This window comes from Balaenoptera physalus (assembly GCF_965194825.1).
Source record: "Balaenoptera physalus genome assembly, chromosome: 8".
Classification (NCBI taxonomy): domain Eukaryota; kingdom Metazoa; phylum Chordata; class Mammalia; order Artiodactyla; family Balaenopteridae; genus Balaenoptera; species Balaenoptera physalus.
The window spans coordinates 72,644,223-72,667,342 of record NC_138887.1 but is presented as its reverse complement, the minus strand read 5'-3'; the positions used below and the strand labels follow the sequence as shown (position 1 = coordinate 72,667,342).

The following is a 23,120-nucleotide window of genomic DNA, read 5'->3' as shown; positions in this document are numbered from 1 at the left end:
TGCCCTCTGATGGATGAGGCTATCTAAGAGGCTTGTGCAAGTTTCCTCATGGGAGGGACTGGTGGTGGGTAGAGCTGGCTGTTGCTCTGGTGGGCAGAGCTTAGTAAACTTTAATCAGCTTGACTGCTCATGGGTGGGGCTGGGTTCCCTCCCTGTTGGTTGTTTGCCCTGAGGCAACCCAACACTGGAGCCTACCAGGGCTCTTTGGTGGGGCTAATGGCAGACTCTGGGAGGGCTCAAGCCAAGGAGTACTTCCCACAACTTCTGTTGCCAGTGTCCTTGTCCCCACGGTGAGGCACAGCCACCCCCACCTTAGCAGGAGACCCCCCAACACCAGCAGGTAGGTCTGGTTCAGTCTCCCCTGGGGTCACTGCTCCTTCCCCTGGGTCCCGATGCGCACACTACTTTGTGTGTGCCCTCCAAGAGTGGAGTCTCTGTTTCCCCCAGTCCTGTCGAAGTCCTGCAGTCAAATCCCGCTAGCCTTCAAAGTGTGATTCTCTAGGAATTCCTCCTCCCGTTGCTCGATCCCCAGGTTCGGAAGCCTGACGTGAGGCTCAGAACCTTGCCTCCAGTGGGTGGACTTCTGTGGTAGAAGTGTGTGGGGAGGGACTTTTAAAGCACGAAGCATTTGCCCAACTGCAACTTAGGGATTTAAAGTGTGCCCCCTAGCTTGCTGAGTCGTCCTTCTAGAGCTGGAGCACCCCCATCAGAAGGGGCAGCACCAAAGAAACACATTACTCTTGATTTTGATTTAAGAGGAATCATTCATTCGTGTATTTATTCATTCCATCCGTAAATATTTCTCGAGACTATACCACCTGCCTGTCACTGTTCCAGGTGCTGGGATACTGCAGTGGGTGGGAGCTGGGGGCAGACAAGAACGTCTGTCCCTCATCCCAGTGGATGGACGTACCTTATGCTTACGCAGCCTGAGTTCCCTGAGGACATTCCACAAGACCCTTCCCACCTGAGTTAGCAGAGAATTATATTCAAGAACAGTATCTCTGGAGTCAGCCAGCCTAGATTCAAATCTCAGCTCTCCCTCTCACTAGCACTTAGAGCACTTATACTCGAAGTATGAAGTGGTATATGAAGGTTTGTTGTCGTTATTGATGTATGACAGCATGGTTTGCCATAGTGGAATGTTGGGGACATCGAAAACCTCTGTCAGTAAGGAATTGTTTAGCTAAAATAGAGTGCACCGTGCCTGAAAATAAAGACCATTTCTCTCCCATCTGGTTAAGGCAGCACCTGAATGTGTCTGCCCTCTGTATATCCCTAAATGTCAACCTGGGAACATGAAACATCATTGATACATTTCTCCCCTCTCAATTCTTAGAAAACTGAGGAAAAAGGGATGGGTTGCTAAAACATTATTTGCCTTCTGTTATCTTGCTGCCTTCTTTATCAGTGGACTGGTATTATGGGAGTAGGAACGGGAGGGTGGTGTGGCTGAGAGACTTAGGACAATGGTGGTTGTAACTGAATTATGAGCAGCGTTCTCTGAAACTCAAAGGAAAATGACTATACGATAATCCCAAAGCACATTTTCAATCGCTTTCCAGTTAGCAGCTAAAACGAGACGTTAAACACTGATAGTGGGGCGGTAGGGGGTTAAATCAGTAGTTAAAGGGTAAGATAATCTGATTCAAATTCAACTGGGTTATTTAAGTACTAAATCTAAAATGGAATGTGAATAAATGAAAATATAATTTGGTTTCCATGGTATTACATGCACTCATGTGAAAAAGCAAAGGCCAAAAATAGCTCCAAACTACAGCAGACAATCAGGACAGGATGAATAGGTAGAAGAAAAGAGTAGTAACGTGAGCTTGTGTAAACCTGAGCTTCAATCCCACAAGCCCTTGATGGGGCAGGGCTGATTCAGGATCTGCACGTGGTTCCACTGTGGTGGCAGGGAGAGAGAAAGCAGAGCTCCTGGGCGCATGTGCACAGAGACGGAAAGAGCATTACATAACCTAGTCTTTAGTTCCATGAAATGGATCCCAAGGAAATAAGCAAGAAAGAGATCTGGTCGTTGTTAGTAGCATAGGGCATGCTGGATGTAATATGGACCTGCTTTAAAATCCTAACCCCAGCACTTTGTGTGTGGCCTTGTATGAGCTACTTAAACTTTCTGAAACTCAGTTGTTTCATTATCTGTAAAATAGGAATGATCATGCTTAGCTCACAGGTTGCAGGAAGGCTAAGTGAAATAACACATTGATACATAAAGCACATTCAGTACCTGGTTGTTGCTCTTATATTTAGAGGCAGCTCTTAAAGTGCTTTTTAATACACAGTGTTAAGAACATTTAGAGGAGTGTTGAAATAAGATATGCGATATCTACTCTACTGATTCAAGTGGTTTGAAGGTGGCATAACGTCACTGGTGAGTCTCTGACACAAAGCCAGCCACGAGGCACCCAGGAGTCCTCACAGCTGGCTTCACCATGGGGATACCACCAGTCCTGATCATGAGGGAGCCACTTCATCTGTCTTGAATTTAGCCTTATGGGCTAGATAGTTGATTCTTTAAATATACCTGAGAATGGATGAGCCTCTCAGGGACAGAATCACACTAGCTAAGGTTATAAGAGACATGTGTAAACCAGAATGCTACTATATGCCTTTAGCATGAAAAATAGACCTGCCATGGGGACCAGATGGCTTTGGTCAGCCTGACCAGTGATGCTTTCCCCATAGACTACTTAGGAAGACAGAATTGTAGTCATCAGGTAAGTGTACGGTGAGAAGGAGAGGTGTCTATTTAATTCAATGTGGCAGGCTGTCCACTGCCGCAGAAGTGAAAAGGGTTTTGACCAGGGCCCTCCGTTCCCGGCCCGCAGGAGAAACATCAATTCAGCCTCCCGCACTCCCTCTCTCGCCCTTGTTGGTTATGCTGACCTGGCGACCCGTTGTGCATGAAGGCTTTCTGATTTAACACATCTAAAGAGAGTGCCAGAGCATTTATTCTGTTTCATGCTGGTACCTGCCAGTCTGGCTTCTCCTGCTTCTGTCCCAGGAGACGTTCTGTTATGGAGACAGCATGACTCTACCCTTGTCCATTAGGTGTAGGTGATGGACTTCCGCTTTCAGAGTTTGGGGCTTCTTTGCTTTCTTGTATCTCTCTACAATGAGTAGAGCTTGCTGAATGACTAACATAATAAACTGAACAGGACCCCGAATTAAGATTTTGGGGTGGAATTTTATTCTAAGGAGGACATTGGTGGAAATCCTCTCTCCAAGTGAAAGGACCTGGAAAGAAACAAAGATAACTCAGCTTTTCTACTGAGTTTTCTAGACAGCAGAGTCAGGTGATTTGGAAAGTGATGTCTATCCCTTTACTCCAAGCCCTTAGGTTTTGTGGCTTGTGGTTTTGGTGGGTATGGGGTTGTTTGGAGTCGTCGGTGATTCAGGAAGTTGAAGTAAGTGCTACTGCACAGAGTTCAGCTACGTGGAAGCTTGCCCCCTTTACCTTGTATCTCACCTAGAAGACCCAAAAATGCAGGAGGAGCAAAATGACTCGTGCAGTCAGAAACGAGAGAAAGCATTTGCTGTTCAAGTTTTCCTCCTAACAGTTAACTAGTATTATGCTTGCAGGGTGCTTTATGCTTTTCAAACTTGTGCAGGACCTTATTTGATCTTCACAATACCCCTGTGTGGCACGTGGGGTGAGGATCAGTTACAGGTGAGGAAACCGACGCCTAGGCCCATCAGCGCCTTCCAGTGGCCCTCAGCTGCACCCTCTGTTTCTATTCCAGCATCCTCTCTCCCTCACCTTTTTTTGGTGTCTCTTGTGTGGGTTTAGCGCTCAGAGCTGCCGGAGTCATCAGCTGCCGATGTGAAAACAGCCTTTTGTACACTGTTCAGACTATGGGGTTTTGCCTCTCATTGTCACGTAAACCTTTCATCCTCCAAACTCACGTAGGACTTTGTTCTCAACTCCCATTGTGGGCTGGGCAGTGGCCTTTGTGAACAAGGAACATTCAGGAATCCATCATAAACATTCCCGTCATATGTGCTAACCTCTGACTGTTCCACCTTCTCAGGGGAGGAGTTTCCTTTTTTTTCCAAGGGAATCCAGAAGGAAAGGACTTCCTTTCCCTTGTCAGGGACCGAGGATCCTGCCTGCAGGTCCTTCCTCCTTGGTTCTCGGGCAGCCTGGGTGGAGCTTCATCAGGGACTGGACGGGTGAGAAAACTCATTTCAGTTTGCTCTGCTTCTGTGTTTTGTACCTTTGGGAACAAAAGTACAAAAGTTGGTGTCTATAGAGGATAAGCAGTTAAGCTATTGTCTAAAAGTGGCTTTTCCTAATTACCTGGAGCTTCAGTTGTCAGGTTACTGTTCAAGCCATTTTCACCATTTACCCACCCAGCCACTACTGTTGAGTTTCTGACAGAAAAGCTGAGCAGAGTTATTGAGTCACTAAAATGTAAGAGAGTCAAATGAAGTCTTTTTTCTTCTGCTTCATGGGCTCAGCCCTTCTTCCTTTTCTGTTACTCATCAGAACTCTGAACAAACATTCTTGGCTGGATTTAAAAATACCATACTTATCACTCCTCCCCCCCGCCCCACCCCGCCGCACACCCACATCACCCGTCTGAATAGTTCTTTTATCTACTAGTAGGCAGGGTTATTTACTTCTGATTAAAGTGGCAGCTTGTTTAAAGACATTATCAGGGGAAATTCAAGCTGCAAATAAAATAAGCAATAAATCAACTATAAGGTGACTAAACCAGTGCTTCTGCATTTCTAGGTCAAGTCATTACTTAATGTACTTTTTGGTTTTTGTTTTCTTTTAAAGAAACCGTGTATTTATCAAATAAGTGCTTAACTCTGAACTTAGGGGAAGAGAAAATAATTGGCAGCTGTATTCTCCCCCAAATCAGGCCAGCATCCTTGGCATCCTCCTTAATAGCTTTCTCTTATAATCCACATCCTATTCATCAGCAAATCCTAGGATCTTCCTTCCAAAACCAGCCATTTTCACTGCCACCCCACTGGTGCTGGCCACCAAGCCCAAGCCATCGGCATCAGTGACTGGGCTTGTGGCGACAGACTCATCAACTGGTCTCTTGTTTCCATAGCCAGTTCTGCACTCAGCAGCCAGAGCGATTGCTCTAACGATTTCCCCAGTCACTTGGAATCAAATCCCAAGTCCTGGCTGTGGCCCACAAAGCCCTCCAAGATGCCACCCCCAGATGTCATGCCTCCTCCCACTTTGACTCATTCAGCTTTAGCCATGCTGGCCTTTTTGCTTCTCCTAAAACATATCGGGCATTTGTCAGCCCTGGGTAGTGGCTGTGTCCTCTGACCTGGACATACTTCCCCCAGCTATCCGTGCGGTTAACTGCCTTATTTCTCTTAGTCTCAGAGGTTTCTATCACAGAGTCCTGCCCCTACCACCCTGTCTGATATGATACTTCCACTCACCATCCCCCATCCTCCATCCTCATCCTTGCTTTATTCTCCTTTACTACTGACAAATTATGTGCTTATTTGTTTAATAGTCTGTCTCACCCACTTCTGCACTAAAATGCAGACTCCAGGAGGGTAAAGATTTTTGTCTCTTTTGTTTCTCATTGTGTCCACAGTGACTAAGACAGTGCCTGACACATCACAGGCAATCAGCAAATGTTTGATGAACGCCTTGGTCCCCTCCATGGGTGATTTTTGACCTGCCACTTACTCTCTTTTCCACAAGCAGCGCTTCATGGTTAGAGACGTGTCCAGAACTAGGAGGACTCTATAGTTATGTCTCTGGACCGCTGCAGAATTGATGTATTTAAGGGTTTATTTTTCGAAATCTGAAGAAGAAAAACCTACAAAATACACACATATTGAAATGTACTCTTGACCCGTATTCTCCTCTCCTTACCACCCACCTCATATAAAGTACATTCTCAAAGCATAAATCAAAAATGATTAGGTCAGGGTGAAGAAAGACCTCAGGTACACAAATAAATTACAAGAATTCTTAACTACCATGGGAACTCATTGACTTTGGGAATGTAGAAAAAAAGATACATATAAATATTTGCACAATAAAAACCATGTAAACTAATTTCCTGAATGTTGGAGAATCCTTACCAGTCAGAAATTGCTCTTATTTGATTGGAATGGAGAGGAAGTGATAGAGATACTAAAAAAACTAGTCTAAAGTGGCTTAGCTAGCAGGCTAACAGACAGTATCTACTGCGGGGCTGAATCAGTTCAGACTCAAAATCTAGTGCCTTTCTATGCCTGGGTTCCAATGTAATGAGAAGAGAAACTCAACCAAATCCCGTACTAGCAAACACAGGTTCGATTGTGCACATTATTCTCTATTCCAGTAGATTTTAGAGAGATTACTGTCAACAAAAATTAAATGGTTAACTGTGAATTACCCCTTTCCATGGGTATTAAAATTAATCAAAGACTTAATAGAATCTTCTCCAGTTGGCTGGCATCCACTGCCGCCTCTGATGCTAGGATTCAAAGAAAACAGATGTTAGAATGATAGCATTTTGAAGCCAGAGGGATTCTCAGACCTCATTTTACAAAGAAATAAATGAGAGAGAGGTTGGAAAGGTCAGACTCAGAAGATTCCTTCTCCAAGTATCCATGAGATGGGACCTTAATGGTGTGCCGAGGCTCTGGGGAGGGACCAGAGCCCAACTTTGAGAGCAGCCATTGAGGAGCAGCGGAGGCATTGCAGGAAACAGCATTGGATTTGAAGTCAGAGGACCTGGGTTTAAAACACTACCCTCATCACTGATTAACTGTGTAACATTGGGCAGGCTCTTCACTGGAAAGAACCCGTTTCCTAATTTATAAAATAAGGGTAATGAAGGCACAAGGTGACCGTGAGAGCTAAGTGGAAATACTACTCATGACAAAAAGTTAAAATTTAATCTCTACTTACTCCATACCAGCATATGATCCTGGCACTTTCCATGTGTTGTCTTTTTGGGTTTGCAAAGTCAGTGGTACTAGCCCTATTTTACAGATGAGGTAATTGGGGCCCAGAGGGTTTTAAAACACACTCAAGGTCATACAGCCAGTAGATGCTATTGCACAGTTAGGTTCTAGATCTGTGGGACTCCAGAAGCTCTCCCTCACTCTCTGACACTCATGCAGCACGTGGCAGCGGCTTCAGAAATGTTTCGTGAATAAATAACCTGTTGTAAGGAAATATATCAAAGAAAAATAAGGCATCAGTTTAATTTCCCTGGAAAGCTTTGTAAACTTCTGAAAAGCCATGTGCACCAAATAAATCACTCCCAAAGGCCTTTTTAAGCCAGAAAGAAATAAGCCAAATCACTGATATTTCAATGTTGAGATTAATGCATTCAGAAAACATCCCCTGGACCCCATCTAAAGGCACTTTGCTAAGCATTGATTCATTAATCTGACACAATCATTTTAAAAGGTCAAATTAGCATTTTATGGGACATATGTATACTGTATGGTATGATAGGCTTTCTTTTATAATTCATATGGACAGTATATTTATCCTTGTATTATGGGATTTTAAATTATTACAGAAGAGTTTATAGTTTTTATATATAGTATTTTGCTTTGATGTTTATATTTAGCCAGACTTATAAAATGCCAAATTCTTGATAAAGGCTGTGATCTTTATATTTTTTACTACATAATTTCTGTGGGAATGAATATGATCTACTTTATAATAATCTACTTTAAAATATGCCTACATTATGGGGCAGGGGAACATTGCATAGCTCCTCTCCCCTCCACTGGGAGGTGGATAGGGCAGGTGGAGTGAAGAAGTGAGAGGTTGGTATTGTCTTGCCCTAATTTAGTTTTATATGATCCTGAGGTTTAAAAGTTAACTCCACTGTTTTTGTTGAGAGCTAGTGGGAAAAGAAGGGAAAACGGGTATAGTGGTTTGTGATATAAAGTATCTTCAGGGGGTTGGACTGAAAAAGAAGACGATGAAGGAAAGCAGAGCGTTACATTTTAGGAGTGAGGTTTCTAAGTCTGTGTTTGAGCTGAAAAGCCCATAGGCACGAGATGGGGGCTCACATTCTCAAGAGGCCTCTGAGAATTAAGACCATCAAGGGACGGTAAATGTGCACCTCCCACCTCATATTGGATGTGGGATTTATGTTCATCAAGATCTGAAAGATGCCTGCCCTGTTGACATCTTTGTCCCTACTTTTCTCCGAGCCAAGCTGGTACCATTGCACTCCCATCAGTTGAACTTGTGTGTGGTGTGACTCACGATTATCCCGTCCCTGCCGTTCTCCACCTGGAGGAAGGCCACAGAAGTGGTCCTTAAACTGTGTTCCTCACTGCAGTCCAGGGTCCAGAGCAAGGCGAGTGGTTGTGGATTGGTCATCCCCACTTCCTGCCACACCTGTTCACCTCAAGCCGGGCTCTGAGTTCTTGATAAGATATGTTTGAAAACAGGGTGTGGCTGCTTACGGATTTTTTTTTTTTTTTGAAACTTTTTTGAAAACCATCTGTAAACCAAAAATGCTGGGTTTTACCTCTACGTCTTCCCTATCAGTGTGTTTGGGAAACGTTCCTGTTACTTAGTCTTTCTAGTTTCAGTCTCCTCATATGTAATATGATGGCTTTGGCCCAAATGCCCTAAATGTAAGATACCTTTGCTAAGAACCAACTAAGTCAGAGAAATTTCTGGAAACACCGCTAGCAGCATTACTCTGGCTTTACTAATACTGAATTATGATAACAGCACATATACTGCTCTCGTGCCTTGCATGTTACTGAGATAATGAGGAAATTAACTGAAGAGTCATTTTCTCTTTAGCTTCTTAATTAGTGAATAAAACAGAAGTAATGACCTCAGTGATAAAAGGCAGGGAAATGAGCTACAGTCTCTGTTACACGGCACTCTCTTTTCTAGAATGTAATTGCATATTTACTCAAGATATTTTTATGAACAAAGAATGAACAAAAATAAACAAAAATTTTTTTCTTAGCAATTGACTAACATTTCTTCCATAACTGTTTAGCTCTTTTTTTATAAAAACATTCTTTTTTTAAAAAAACTATCTTGGATTCGTCTTCTTGTCAGTGATTTAAAAAGTGGCTGGACTATGTGATGCAGAGTTTTCAAAAGAGTAAAACCTGCTGAGCCGAAGAGCATTTGTGTGTTGCTTAGGAATATTTACGTAACATTTAAAAGGTTCTACTATTTGACATCTTAATTAAAACATTTGGGGGTACTTTCAGAATAGCATTGATTTTGACCTTGGTAGCTAATGTCAGATTAGATGATTTATAAGTGGGCAGCCCTTGCATCTCTGCTTTTGTTTTCATGTCTTTCAAAACACGTCTCTACCCTCATCCCTCACCACTTGGCTGCTTTTTCCCCAGGCTTCTGGAGGCTTCCGTTCACAGGCTTTTTCCTGACAAATTTGAGCAAGACAGAGCTGACTATGTCAGAAGCACCCTCTTGAGGACAGACTTATCGAAGGGAAACTAAACAAGTTTCCATTCAGTTAGACGCTGCAGTTGTATTACATCTCAGTGCAAGGGAGAAAGAATGGATTTCATGAGACACAAAAGTTAATTTTTTGTTTCTTCGCCTTTGTTTCCATCAGGTCAGCCACCATCCACCTATTTCTGCATGTCACGCTGAGTCTGGAAATTTTGTTTTCTGGCAAGGTAATGTGCTAATATATTTGACGTCTATCATTTTGTGTAATGGTATAATTTATTTTATTCAGGAACCTACTGTAAATGCTTGTTAAGATCAAAAATGGGCCCTGGACTTGGGCCTTATTGGAAGAAACTGTACCACTTGATGTTCTTGCCTCTCACCTCTGAACAATAACTGCCATTTGTCGACTTCATAATTCAAGATTCTGGAGGATAATTTAGTTGTTCTCTTCTTTACAAATCCTCAGTCTTTGTCTGGGCCACCACCATTGTTTATTGCTATAATTTTTCCTTTATCGCATTCCACGGACATTTGAAATGCCTCATGTATTTCAAGACGTTAAATATTTACAGTTATTTATCAGATTCTAGACAGCAGAGGGTTCTTTTGCTTTTGAAAGCTTTAAATTTTACTTCTGAAATTTTACGTTACTGACTTTTTTTTCAGTTTGGGGTTGTTCCTGTATTCAGTTTATTAGATTTTGAATTTGGGAAGGGATGGCTTGCTCTGCAGAATAAATAAGGCTGCAAATATTTCCTAAATGGATTAATTAATTTTGTTAAATTATTTATTCCAAAGTCAGAAGGTGCTATAGAAAGAAAATTTGAGCATCCCAGGTTTTTGAACAATGAGCACTTGTTAGTTTTTTAAAAGATTTTTCTCTACTAACTGGTTAACACCTGATTTGCCACACTGCCTTTTTTTTAATGCATCTATAAAATTTAAAAGATAAGAAAGAGTATTTTGTGAAAAAATTTCCTTCCCCCATTCCAGTTCGTAGCCATCCAGTTTCTCTCTCTGGACGCAATATTACCAGTTTAGGTTACAAGTACCATGGTTTCCTTTCTGAGTCTTTGCTGCTAAAGTTTAAAAATGAAGCTTGACTGGAGACTCCTCTTTCACCGAAACCCTCTGGAAATAATTCCCATAAGATCTCTAACCTCCTAATTGCTGTGTCATTGACCTTGTTAACACTTTATTATTATTTTTTTAAGTTAGGTATTAGGTAATGGGAGGGGTCTTCTTCAAGTACTTCCTGTGTGCTCCTTACATCAATCAGTTTTCTCCTCCACTCCCTTTGCTTCTTCTTCATCAGCTTCTTCCTGGGCAATCCCATGTCTCCATAAGCCCACGACTGCCAGATCTTGCTTTTTTTTATCCACTTTGACATTTTTCTGCCTTTTAATTAGGTTGTTTAGATCACTTACATTTATTGTGATTATCAACATAGTTGGATTAAAATCTGGCCTCTTGTTGTTTTCTGTTTGTTGCATCTGTTCTTTGTTCCCCTTTTCTTCTTTTTTTACATTCTTTTGGATTAATTATTTTCTATGATTCCATTGTATATCCTTTGTTGCCTTATTAGCTGTACTTCTTTGTTCCATTTTTTAGTTGTTACACTTTAGGATTCATATTATGTATCTTTAACATATCACAGTCTCTTTTCAAGTGATATTATGCTACTTAACATACAGCAAAAGAAGCTTACAAAAGTGTACTTCTATTTCCCCTTCCCCAACCTTTGGTATTGTGGACCAACATTTTACTTACATATGTTATAAACCCTGTCATACATTGTTACTAATTTGCTTTAAACAACCAATTATCTTTTGGGGGGTAACAGCTTATTGAGATATAATTTATATGCTATACAACTCACCTAATTAAAAGGTACAAGTCAGTGGTTTTTCATATCTTCACAGAGCTGTACAATCATCACTACAATCGATTTTAGAACATTTTCATCACTCCAAAAAGAAACCTCTTTTCCCGCCTTTTAATGGCTCCCCCCCACCCCCGCCTTCCAATTTCTGTCAAGCTCTTCCATCCTTAGGCAACCACCGATCTTCTTTCTGTCCCTATAGATTTGCCTAGTCCGGACATGTCATATAAATAGAATCATGTAATATGTGCCCAGGAGCTTCCTGGTCCCAGCCCACCTCTCTCCTGGACCACAGCCATGACCCCCTACTGGCCTCCCTGCATTCACCTTTGCTCCCCTATGGTCTGTGTATTGTCACCCAGCAGCCAGAGGGATCGTCTGCCTCTGCCTTTCTTTTTCTATTCCCTGTCTCCCTGATGGCACTACCATTCATGAAGTTGGAAGAATCTGAGATCATCCACAAATTCTCCCCGTCTTTCACAATCTGCATCTGATTTGTCACCCAGTTCTATCTCTGCTTCTTTAATGGTTCCAGGATCATTCCCTTCTACTCCATTCCTACCACCACTGTCCTGGTTCACTTCATCCTCATTTATCCCTTGAGCATACAGGTCACCTGCTTCTCATCTCTCCTGCTCCTGTTCCATTCTCCATACTGCTGCCAGTTATCTTGGCAAAGTCTGTATCTAATCACATCAATTCTCTGTCTAAACAGAACCTTATTTCCCCCAGTGCACCCAAATCAGACTTCTTAGCCAAGCTTGTAGAGCCTGCTGTTTTTTGCACTCAAGCTGTTTTTCTACTCTTCTCTCTAAACAGTCTGAGACCCAGAGGACAGAACCACACCCTGTTCTCTCGTGTCTTCTCATGTCTTCTGCCTTAAACTGCTTTTTCTCTGCCTAGTGAACTGTTTATTCTTCAAGCCCAGTTTAAGCAGCCCCTTTAGACAAGCCTCTTCTGATGCCTTCCCCAAGCATGTTGGGCTTTCCTTCTTCTCTGGTTCCATTTCACCTTACAACATACCCAGTTATGGCCCGTGCCTCTCTGGGGGGCCTTACTTGTTTTCACTTCTGTATGCCTTTCCCACTGTGAGTTCTTCCAAGGGAGGGACTTTATAATTTTAGTTTCTCTGATTCTGTTCCAGGTACTCAATTGCTACTTATATTGAATAATAATGAATTTTATTATGAAGAGATTGTCCTATATTGTGATTGATCCTTTATCCAGCCTAAGAACGCTTTGGTCTACCTAGCTCTCCTGCTAAATATGTAATATTTGGTATTATTTCATTTCAGACATGAGATGGAAGAACAAATTCTGGGGCAAATCCATGGAAATTGTTCCCATTGGCACAACCCATGTGACTCTGCCAGCGTAAGTTCTCCTTCTATAAGTAGAAGTTCTCCTTCTGTGGTTAGGAGCTTTATAGAATTTAGGGCCAAGGTTTAGGAGCAGGATGCCCATTGGCCCCCGTGGTGCTGAGTGTGTTTCTTTCTGTTAATGTGTTTGACAGTAGCTTCAAATGTTCTTCATTTTGACAGTCTCATATTTTTGTTCTCTCTAATGGAAATGCTTCCTGGACACCGAAGTTCCCGAGTAGGGGCTTTAAAAAATACATTTCTACTTTCTAACACAATTAAGAATGATAATATTTCTTGAACACTGTTGTCCTGCCTCACTGTCAAAAAAATTTTTAAAGAAAGCTATGGCCTTGAGCTTCAGGAATTATTGATACTTATTCATAAAGCAAAATGGTAATCATTATGGCCTCTGGAACTGGGCTACTGGGACTCACGTGCTCACACCACTACTTACTAGTTGCAAATCCTTGGGCAGGTTACTTAACCTTTCTGATCACCAGTTCCCTCATCTATGAAACAGGGATAATAAACCATCTACTTCATAAGACTGTTGCGAAGGTTAAGCAGATATGGAAAGCCCTTAAAATAGTAATTGGCTCATATTATGTGTCATTTAAGTGTTTGGTCTTGTTACCATTATCCTCATAATTATTATTTAACTCCATAAGTCAAATCTGAATACCTTCTCATTGTAAAAGATTTAACATATATGTATCTTAAGATTACTATGTAAAATATATATGTGTGTGTGTATGTATACAGACACACCTCAGAGATATTGCGGGTTTGGTTCTAGACCACTGCAATAAAGCAAATATTACAATATACTGAGCCACATGAATTTTTTGGTTTCCCATTGCTTATGAAAGTTATGTTTTATATACTTCATAGACATGAAGGGAGCAAATGCTGTTGGAAGAATGCTGCCAATGGACTTGCTCTACACAGGGTTGCCACAGACCTTCAACTTGTAAAAAACGCAATAAAGCGAGATCTGCCTGTATACATATGTGCCTAAATATACACACCTACCCGTGTATATACATAAGTATATATGTACATGTGTGTGCCTGTATGTACACATTCGTGTGTGTGCACACATATGTATGTGTGTAGAGAGCACAATGTGGAAAAACCCTCTACCCTCCCCTTGCCACTCTCCTTTCATAGTTTGGTGACTTTCGACACGTCTCCTCTGGCAAAGGACAGAGTGGGTTGTTCCAGGAGACCCCTAGCTTCTCGTGGAGCCTCTGGGAGCCTCCAGGGTCTGACCTTCACCCACCTCCCAGCCTCCTGAGAGGGTGAAAGCTCTTAGACTGCCCAGCATGGCTCAATCGGTGTTGGTTCCATTAATGAAGGAATGAGTAATTCATTACAGGACTTGTTTTTTAAATAGCAGTGCTTGTTTGCATTTGCTGCTGGCTGCTCTGGTAGTTGCTACTTTCACTTTTTCTTCCTTTAGTTTTGGAGATCATTTTGAGTGGAACAAAGTGACCTCTTGCGTCCATAACATCTTAAGTGGGCAGAGGTGGATCGAGCACTATGGAGAGATTGTTATCAAGAACCTGAATGATGATTCCTGCCACTGCAAAGTGAACTTTATAAAGGTAACCTGGGTGGCCTGGTAGCTCTGGCCCCGGACAGGCCTCGGCAGAGCTGGACCTGAGGGCACAGGGTGTCTTGGGAAATTTTTCACCTTCACTTTTGTGCCAGTAGACAAGCAATGCCAGGTGCTCCCTGGTCCCAGCCCCACCTCTCTCACCTGGACCAGGGCCATGGCCCCTCCTGGCCTCCTTCCTTCCACCATTACTCCTCTATGGTCTATCTTCAGTGTGGCAGCCAGAGGGACCCTGTTGAAACATGTGATCGTGTTACAGTACGGATGAGCCTTGAACACATTATGCTAAGTGAAATAAGCCAGACACAAATGGACAGATAGGATTCCATTTATATAAGGTACCTGGAGCAGCCAAATCCATAAAGACAAAGTAGAATGGTGGTTGCCAAGGGCTGGGGACTGGACAGCATGGGGAGTCATTATTTAATGGGTACAGAGTTTCAGTCTGGGAAGATGAAAAGTTCTGGAGATATATAAGGCAATGGTTACACAACATTGTGAATGTACTTAAAGCCACTGCATTATACACTTAGAAATGGTTAAAACAGTAAATATTATGTTATATACGTTTTACCACAATTTTTAAAAATGCAAGTCACGCCATGTTTGACCAAACTCCTCTGACAACTTCCCTCTTTCTCAGAGCAAAAGCCTGCATCCTTCCAATGGCCCACGAGACCCTACAGAGTCTGCACTCCTCACCCCCACCACCCCTCACACACACACACACACACACACACACACACACACACACACACACACACACACACACACCCCACCCTCATTCCTCTCCAACCTCAGCTCCTGCCGCCCCTCGTTCCCTTTCTTGCTCACCATCCTCGAGCTGCACTGTCCTTCTTTTTCTCTCTCCATTTCCTTCTGCTCGGGCCCCTCTCCCCAGATCCTTCCATCCACCTTGTTAGTCACCCTCTATCATACCCCGTTTTCTTCAGAGTGTTCATTACCATCTGCAGTTAGCTTGCTCGCTGTTGCTTTACTTGCTTATTTTCTGTTCCCCACACCCTCCTTGCCGTTCCTGACTCCAGAAAAGCAGAAGCCTGGTCTGTCTTGCCCACTGCTGTGGCCAGTGCCTGGCAGTGGTGCCCGGCACACAGCCTAGGCTCATGAACATTCACAGATTCTCCTGGGGCAGAGAGCCTGGAATACTCTGCTTACCTTTTCAACTGTCCAACTTCCTTGATTTGAGCCCTTCTCCCCAACTTCTCTTCCCCCTGAAATTCCCTCTTGTCCTTAAAAATCTCATGTATACAAAATGGCCTTAAAGTGCTACCCTCCTCAAGGAATATTTGCATTTAATTAAGATCAAAGTCATAAGCCAAGAGATTAGGTTCTAACTGTGGAATTTCACACGGTACCTCTCTGTACCACCTGTAGCAGGTGGGGGACATTATGGAGAGGTGGATGGGGGTCTTTATTATATCCTATAAGTCAAACTGGGTTGTAGATAGACATAAGCTGGTAGTGACTTGGCATAAAATACAAATGACCCTGCCGTGAAAGCTTCATCTAAGCTCTCTACAAAAAGAAGCAAAGGCAAGCTGGAGCAGGGACATATATAACTGGGAGATAGATAGATAGATAGATAGATAGATAGATAGATAGATAGATAGATAGATAGATAGATAGATAGATAGATATAGATAGATATCCAGGTGAGAGCTGCCTTGTTCTCAGAATTTTCCCCAAGGAAGTGTGCTCCACTCCCATTTCTACCAACCTTGGTACTCGTCCACTGAGGACCAGGGAACAAATTTTCATAGCGATGAGAGATGAACAGAATTAGAACACTGGACGTGCCTCTGGTGTTGAAAGAGAATCTGAAAGCAGAGGCAGCCGTTGCCTGTGGAACATGACTGCCTCCCTCTGTGGCTTCCCATCATTGGACTTGTTGGCAAATATCTCTAAAGAGGAAATCTGACTCCTGCTTTAGAATAAACTGAAGAGCCTGGACAGTGTTTGTTCCCCTGTCCCCCATCTTTACATGACTAGAGAACTCACTGTTACCTTTCTGATTCAGCTCTGGGATACTGCTGTACTCTGCCCTTTCTCCCATGTTTACCACAGACTTGGTTGGAATGGGGAAACCAGTCCACCAGATGTGGCCTGGAAATGTCACTCAACTTTATTGGTTTCCAAATGTGGATTCTGTTTTGGCTGAAAATAGTAGTAGGAATTTTTGATTTATGGAGTAATGCGTTCTGGTCTTTTGCAGAGATTTTTTAGGGCAGCCAGGTAATTGGGAGAATTAAAAAAGTCAACACTAGGGAGTTAGAGCTCCCTCTGCTGGCTGCAATGTGGTACTGTATATGTAAAACGCACAAGGCTGAGCCAAGATGAGCTGGTCTCAGACCAGGACCAATTCATAGTGGGAATACGGGTTGTATAAGGTTCCTGTAAGTTAGGTGAACGGATCTGGTTTTGGGGGGGAAACTAATAGGAGGAACTGAAAATTGATTGGTTTTCAAACTCGGTTAAAAAAATTCGTTGGTTTACAAAGGATTGTCTAGTTCCTTCAGAGAAAAAATTACATGAGTTACATTTCTTTTAAACTGCAGTAGTCAGAGCCACAGTGACAGCCAGGAAATAGCTGTTCCGGAGGGGGTGCTAAGGGCCAGCCCCTACTAGGTGGATGTGTGAGAACTGAGCCTTTCCTTTCTACTATGCATGTAGTGAAAGTCGAAAAAAATTGTGTCTTACACAAATGTTGGTGGTTGAGTTACAAACTGTAAATAAAGTGCTAGCTTTTTACTTTTCATTAAATAATTAAAAGTATGATTAAAAAAAAAACAGAACCAGCAAACCGTATATGTAGCATAGAATCATTCTTATGGTACTTCTTCTCTCCTCTTTTGTTTTCTCTTAATATCTGTAATAAATTGACCCCAAAACACTAAACAGATGACTCTCATTTGACTCCTAGGCAAAATACTGGAGCACTAATGCCCATGAGATTGAAGGTACAGTATTTGACAAGCGTGGAAAAGCAGTGCATCGGCTGTTTGGGAAATGGCATGAGAGCATCTACTGCGGTGGCTCCTCCTCATCCACTTGTATCTGGAGAGCGAGTTAGTATCTGGGTTAATCAGCCCCAAGCAAAAGGAGGCGGGACGTGGCCAGAGGAACCGCACGTGGGTGGGCGTCAGTGTCCGTTCGGTGTATCTAGCCTCTACCTGCTTTGAACTATGTTGGAGCTACTGGCCCATCTCATTCACCTAGTTATATCTCAGGCTTATCCTCATGCTTAACAATACCTCTGTTGGGGTGATAGGTCCTGGGTTCTTAATCCCAGAACAAAGCCATTGCTAATCGTGGTCACTCTGTCTTCCAGTCAACACACATCATTCCTTCACCTATACTGGGCACTATGAAGGAATATCAGTGAGGTACAAGAAGTCATTCTAGAGCAAAGATAAAGGGAAAATTCTTACTGGAAAAGTGGAATGACGTACAAGAGTTAGGGGTCCCCTAGACTCTCCCAATACCATAAGCCACTCCAGTCTCTCCTGTAATTCTAGAAGGATGCTAAGTGCTTGAAGCAGCTGGGGGGAGAAGGGGGAAGGAAGTCAAACCTTCATAATGGCTTAAAGCATTAGGATATGTGCTATGCACTTAACAACAAATGGCAGGGGGTGGCGCCAGGGTTGTTACACAGGCAGGTTACCTGTGTCAAGAACACAGGTCATTGAACCCATCTGCCACTTCCAATATGGTGGTGATGTTTCTTCCCATGGATGCAAAATGGTTGCCTCGATTCAATATCATATCCCCCTGTGACAGCTCACTAAGCAGGGGAGAAGGGAGGACAGAAGAGATTTCTTCTGTTGTAACTGTCTTTTCTCAGGAATGAAATATTTCCTAGGATCCTGCAGCAAATGTGTCTTCATATCTCATCAACCTGAAGTGGGTCCAAACCCATCCCTTAACCAATCCTGGGCAACTGGGTCGGCAGGAGAGATTCAGATGAGTTTAGATTCATCCCCTAGGCAGTGTACAGTGACACCCAAACAGATGAGTTTGCCATTAGCAAGTAAGAAAGGGAGATGACTGTAGAGTGGGCAAGCAACAATGTCTCTTTCAACGGGTAGCAGCCGTATCTTCCACTGTCGCAGAGGTTGCCACAAAGCTAGAATGACTTGGCACCATGGCCGCCTTCCTAGCTTCAGAGGTTCAAAGGCACGCATGGCATTTTATGAATGAGACACTTGTTCTCCTTTGCTTAAAGAATGTATCACAGATGAGAGGTACCATCTGCCCTGGGTGTTAAAGTAGTACCTTGACAACAGTGTATAAGCTGTTATTCTTGTTGCTGTTGTTGTTATTCATTGACTTTATGTCTCTGCCTTGGCTATGAGCATCCCTGGCCTGTCTGCAAGAAAAACCACTGTCTCCACTCTGGTGATTGGGAGACTGGGATGGATTTTTGAAGGCACAGTAGGAAGTTGGCTATTATTTTTATGCTTAGGATCCACAGAGAATTAGAATTAGACAAAGTGGACTTCTGAAGCTTCAGAAAATGGGTCTTCAGAAAAGTTCGTGGAAAGCATTTGTATATGTGGACAGCTAGAGCTAAGGCTACGAGTGGATTGGATTAGTCTACACTTGATTTATCCAATACATAAATTTGGGTATTTTTAGCTTGACTTTTAGCTGGATTCATCCCCTAGGGAGTGCACAGTGATACTAAGTGCTTGAAGCAGCTGGGAGGAAAAGGGGGAAGGAAGTCAAACCTTCATAATGGCTTAAAGCATTAGGATATGTGCTATGCACTTAACAGTTAAAGTTAACAATTAATTAAAGTTAGGGCAATACGCCTGCATTAATCTGCTTGGGCTGCTGTAACAAACACCACAGACTGTGTGGCTTAAACAGCAGAAATTCATTTGCTCACAGTTCTGGAGGCTGGGTGCTGGCAAATTCGGATCCTGGTGGGAGTCTTCTTCGTGGCTTGGCTGCCAGATCAGGGCCCACCTTTCTGACCCCATTTAACCTTCGTTACTCCAGAGGCCTCATCTCCAAAGACAGCCACTCCGGGGGTGGGGCTTTAACATATGAATTTTGAGAGAACATAAACATCCAGTCCATAACATTCCGCCCCTGGCCTCCCCAAATCATGTCCTTCTTACGTGCAAAGTGTGTGTATTCCACCCCAGCAGCCCCAGAAGTCTTGACTCATTGCTGCATCAACTCTAAAGTCCAAAGTCTCATCCAAATATCATCTAAATCAGGTACGGGTGAGATTTGAGGTGTGATTCATCCTCTCCAGCTGTGAGCCTGTGAAACCAAACTGTGTTTCCAAAACACAGTGGTGGGATGGGCATAGGATAGACGTTCCCATTCCAAAGGGAGAAAGAGGAAAGAAGAAAGGGATGACGGGGCCTAAGTGAGTCCAAGACCTAGCACGGCAAAGGCCGTTGATCTGAAAACTGGAGATCATCCTCATTGGCTCGATGCCCCACCCTCTGGGCCCACTGGGACTCTGCCTGGCTCCCAAGCCCCCCAAGGCTCTGGCTGGTGGCCGCCGGGCGTGTGGAAGCTGCACAGCGGCCCTGCCATTTGAGGGGTAGAAGCAGCCTTGTCCCCTGAGTCTGTGTAGTCTGGGCCTGTGGTGGGAGTGGCAGCCTGATGACCTCTGAATCACCTTCAGAGTCATTCCTCCCTTTTCTTGAAGGCAATGCATGTTTGCAGCTGCGCAGCTCTCTGGTCCCATCTGTAAAATAACAGTAGTCCAGCAGCCTTGCTTCATTCAGTCCCGTTTTCTCCGTCCCCTTTGGTTCCAGCTGGCAGTGTTTCTGCCATTATAATCCCATCTCTATTTCTGGCTGCTGCTGAGGTGGTTTAAAATTAAAATATGTAAGATTTGGAGGGGCCAAGCATTGGTGAAAAGAAGAGCAGGATTGGAAGTACAGAATAATATTTATTGACCTCTTGGTATGGGTCCAACACTATTCTAGGTACTAGACAGAGTTTCAGGAGAATTTGACATCTCTTAAATGAAAAACAGATTCTCTAGAGTGAAAGTCTTGTTAGTCAGGAAAAATGGACCTAGAGTTCTTCTTAACATGTTTATTTTAGTAACAAATTATTTTTATAACTTAAATTCTATAGAAACTTCTTGGTATTTAATAAATTTGCTATAGGACCACACAAAGAAGGCCTTATCCTTGCAGGTAGAAGGAAGCTTATAGAGAAGAAAATTTATAGAGAAAAATTCAGCACCTCTTTGTGAGCCAGAATATTTTAATAGAAATGGAAGAGTTTAGAGCTGAGAGAGAAAAATTGTAGCTGGTCTGAGATGAAAAAGGTGAAGGAATTAAGATGTGATGTGAATGCAATGCGAGTTAGAGATGAATGATTTCTTTTTCTTTTAGATCCCATGCCAAAAGGCTATGAGCAATATTACGGCTTCACACAGTTTGCCCTGGAATTGAATGAAATGGATCCATTGTTAAAGTCTTTATTACCACCTACTGACACTCGATTCAGGCCAGACCAAAGGTAAGGATTTTTTTCAGATCTTTATCTCTAGAGATGTGAAACTCTTTGTAAAAAGTCTTGGTAACATCTCCCAGGCCACCAAAGGAGCCTAAGAGAGAGAGATTCTGTCATCAAGAGCAGAGGTCTAGGGAGACTTTAAGCCATCTTGTGGAAGGAACGGAGCCCAGCTTAGATCTGTGTGTGGCATGACCTTTGTTCATCAGTAGAACCCCATTTCTATTGAAATACAAAAAAAAAAAAAGTTTTTTTTTAAAGAGTTTCACTGCATACAGCAATAAGAAAAACTTACTCTGTATTTGAAAGAGTAAAAGCATCCAGCTCCCCACCCCTCGAATTTAAATTATTTTGGTGCACTGAAATCTAACTTCTGATCCTAGGTTTGCTGCTGACAAGCTGTGTCGCATACGCTAAGTCTTTTAACCTTTCTCAGCCTCAGTTTCCAACTCTGTAAAACAGAAAGAATAATCTCTCTCCTAAGGCCTTTCTAATTAAGACTCAAAACCAAGAAGGCAAAAAATAAAATAAAATTGATAAAATTTGACTTTATTTTAAAAAACCCAGCACCTTTCTTCATGGTAAAGTAAATAAAATGTATACCCAGAGTCAAAAGATTAATGACTGAGAAATCTATACTTGCAGCTTACTTCATGAATTGGTTCTGGAAATCAAGATCAATCCATTAAAAAAAAAATAGACATAGGGAAATGAACAGTTCACAAAATAGGAAATGCAGGTAGCCCTTAAACATATGAAAAGATGCTCAGTCTTACTCAAAAAAACCTGCAAAATTTTAAAACCACGCTGTCATACCATCTCTTTACCTATCAGATGGCAAAACCTCAAAAGTTTGATGCACTCTGAGGCTACGGGGAAGAGGCACTTCAGTAACATTGCTGGTGGAAATGTAAATTGCTATAATCCCCATAAAGGGCAGTTTGGTAATAAATATATTACAAACTCACCCTTTAACCCAGCAATTCCACTTCTAGAACCATCTCCTTAGAGATATACTAACACATGTGCAAAATGACAGATATATACAGTCCTTCACTGCAGCATTAATTTTAACAGTAAAAAATTGGGAACATCCCAAATGTCTATCAATAGGGAATTGTTTAAATAAATGCAGGTATATCCACACAATTGAATATTATATATCTATTAAAAGTGAAAAGATCTGTGTACTACCAAGAATGAGCTCCAAGATACATGGTTAAGTAAAAAGGAAAACAAAACAAGATACCAAAGTATAGACAGTATGTGTCTCCTGCTTCCGTTTATGTTCTTAAAAGGGAGGGAGGGGTAAGAATATATATTAATGTGTGTTTATATACGAATCAGGAATCTCTAGAAGGATGCACAAGAAACTGGTAACGGTGGATTACCTGCGGTGGGGGGCGTGAACATGGGTGGGATGGAGAGGAAACAGGTAGAACTGCAGACAGGAATGAGAAGGAGATTTTGCCCCAGATTCCTTTTCACAGATATAATTTTTTGAACCATGTCTGTATCACCAATTCAGAACACAGTATTGTCCCTCATTACCTCCAAATAATGTTTTAAGGGTTGAGGAGGGGGCTTATGTATAGGAGAGTATTCTGAATATCCAGTCTTGCACGCATGCAGTTCTAATAGTAATGATTGTTACATTTCCTTGGTGTTCCTATTCCTTTATCTTTGTCCTCGATGCCTCAGGTTTCTAGAAGAAGGGAGCTTAGAAGAGGCCGAAATACAAAAGCAGAGGATTGAACAGCTGCAGAGAGAAAGGCGGCGGGTCTTGGAAGAAAATAAGGTGGAGCACCAGCCGCGGTTTTTCAGGTGTGTGTGCAGCCGGGGTCGTGCGGGTCATTGTTGGCAGGCACTGGCGACGCCTGATGCTTCTGGCGTGAAGAGAACAGACTGGGGTGTCCCCTCCCCACGAGAGAGTGTTCTCGGCCCTTTTCCTGCTTCAGAGTGGTGACGTCCCTCCTCTGTGACGGCCCGACTTTGTGGGGACACTGCCCCCAGGCTGCCCCGCTCAGCCCTCCTTTTTTGCGTTCCTTAGTCTCTCCCAGGGCCTCTCCCAGGACTTTGCACAGAGGTGCTCAGTAAGTGCTTGTGGGAGAAGCAACGAGACCAACCAAACCCAGCTCCCAGTACCAGGCCAGCTTATTCAAGCCATGTCTAAGGTTGGTCCCCCAAACGGGTAGATTCTACACAGTGATGGAGATAATTAGCTATCACCCCGTTCTTCACCAAACTAGAACTTCCAAGTAATCTAATTCTTGAATTGCAAAAGTTCCAATATACTGGGGCTTGGATTTGGAACATTTAGTATTATTTTAA

The 23,120-nt window shown here is 42.8% G+C and overlaps 1 protein-coding gene across 7 annotated transcripts in view; it reads left to right on the top strand.

Annotated features, from left to right (window-relative positions):
* OSBPL3 (oxysterol binding protein like 3) overlaps positions 1-23,120 on the top strand; it is a 197,798-nt gene that overhangs the window by 168,021 nt on the left and 6,657 nt on the right. For all 7 annotated transcript variants that reach the window (XM_082471754.1, XM_082471757.1, XM_082471751.1 and 4 more), the window contains 6 exons: positions 9,579-9,642; positions 12,596-12,674; positions 14,124-14,268; positions 17,221-17,365; positions 20,669-20,795; positions 22,491-22,613. In XM_082471754.1, the coding sequence (XP_082327880.1) occupies positions 9,579-9,642; positions 12,596-12,674; positions 14,124-14,268; positions 17,221-17,365; positions 20,669-20,795; positions 22,491-22,613 (683 nt within the window). The remainder of the gene's footprint in view (positions 1-9,578; positions 9,643-12,595; positions 12,675-14,123; positions 14,269-17,220; positions 17,366-20,668; positions 20,796-22,490; positions 22,614-23,120) is intronic.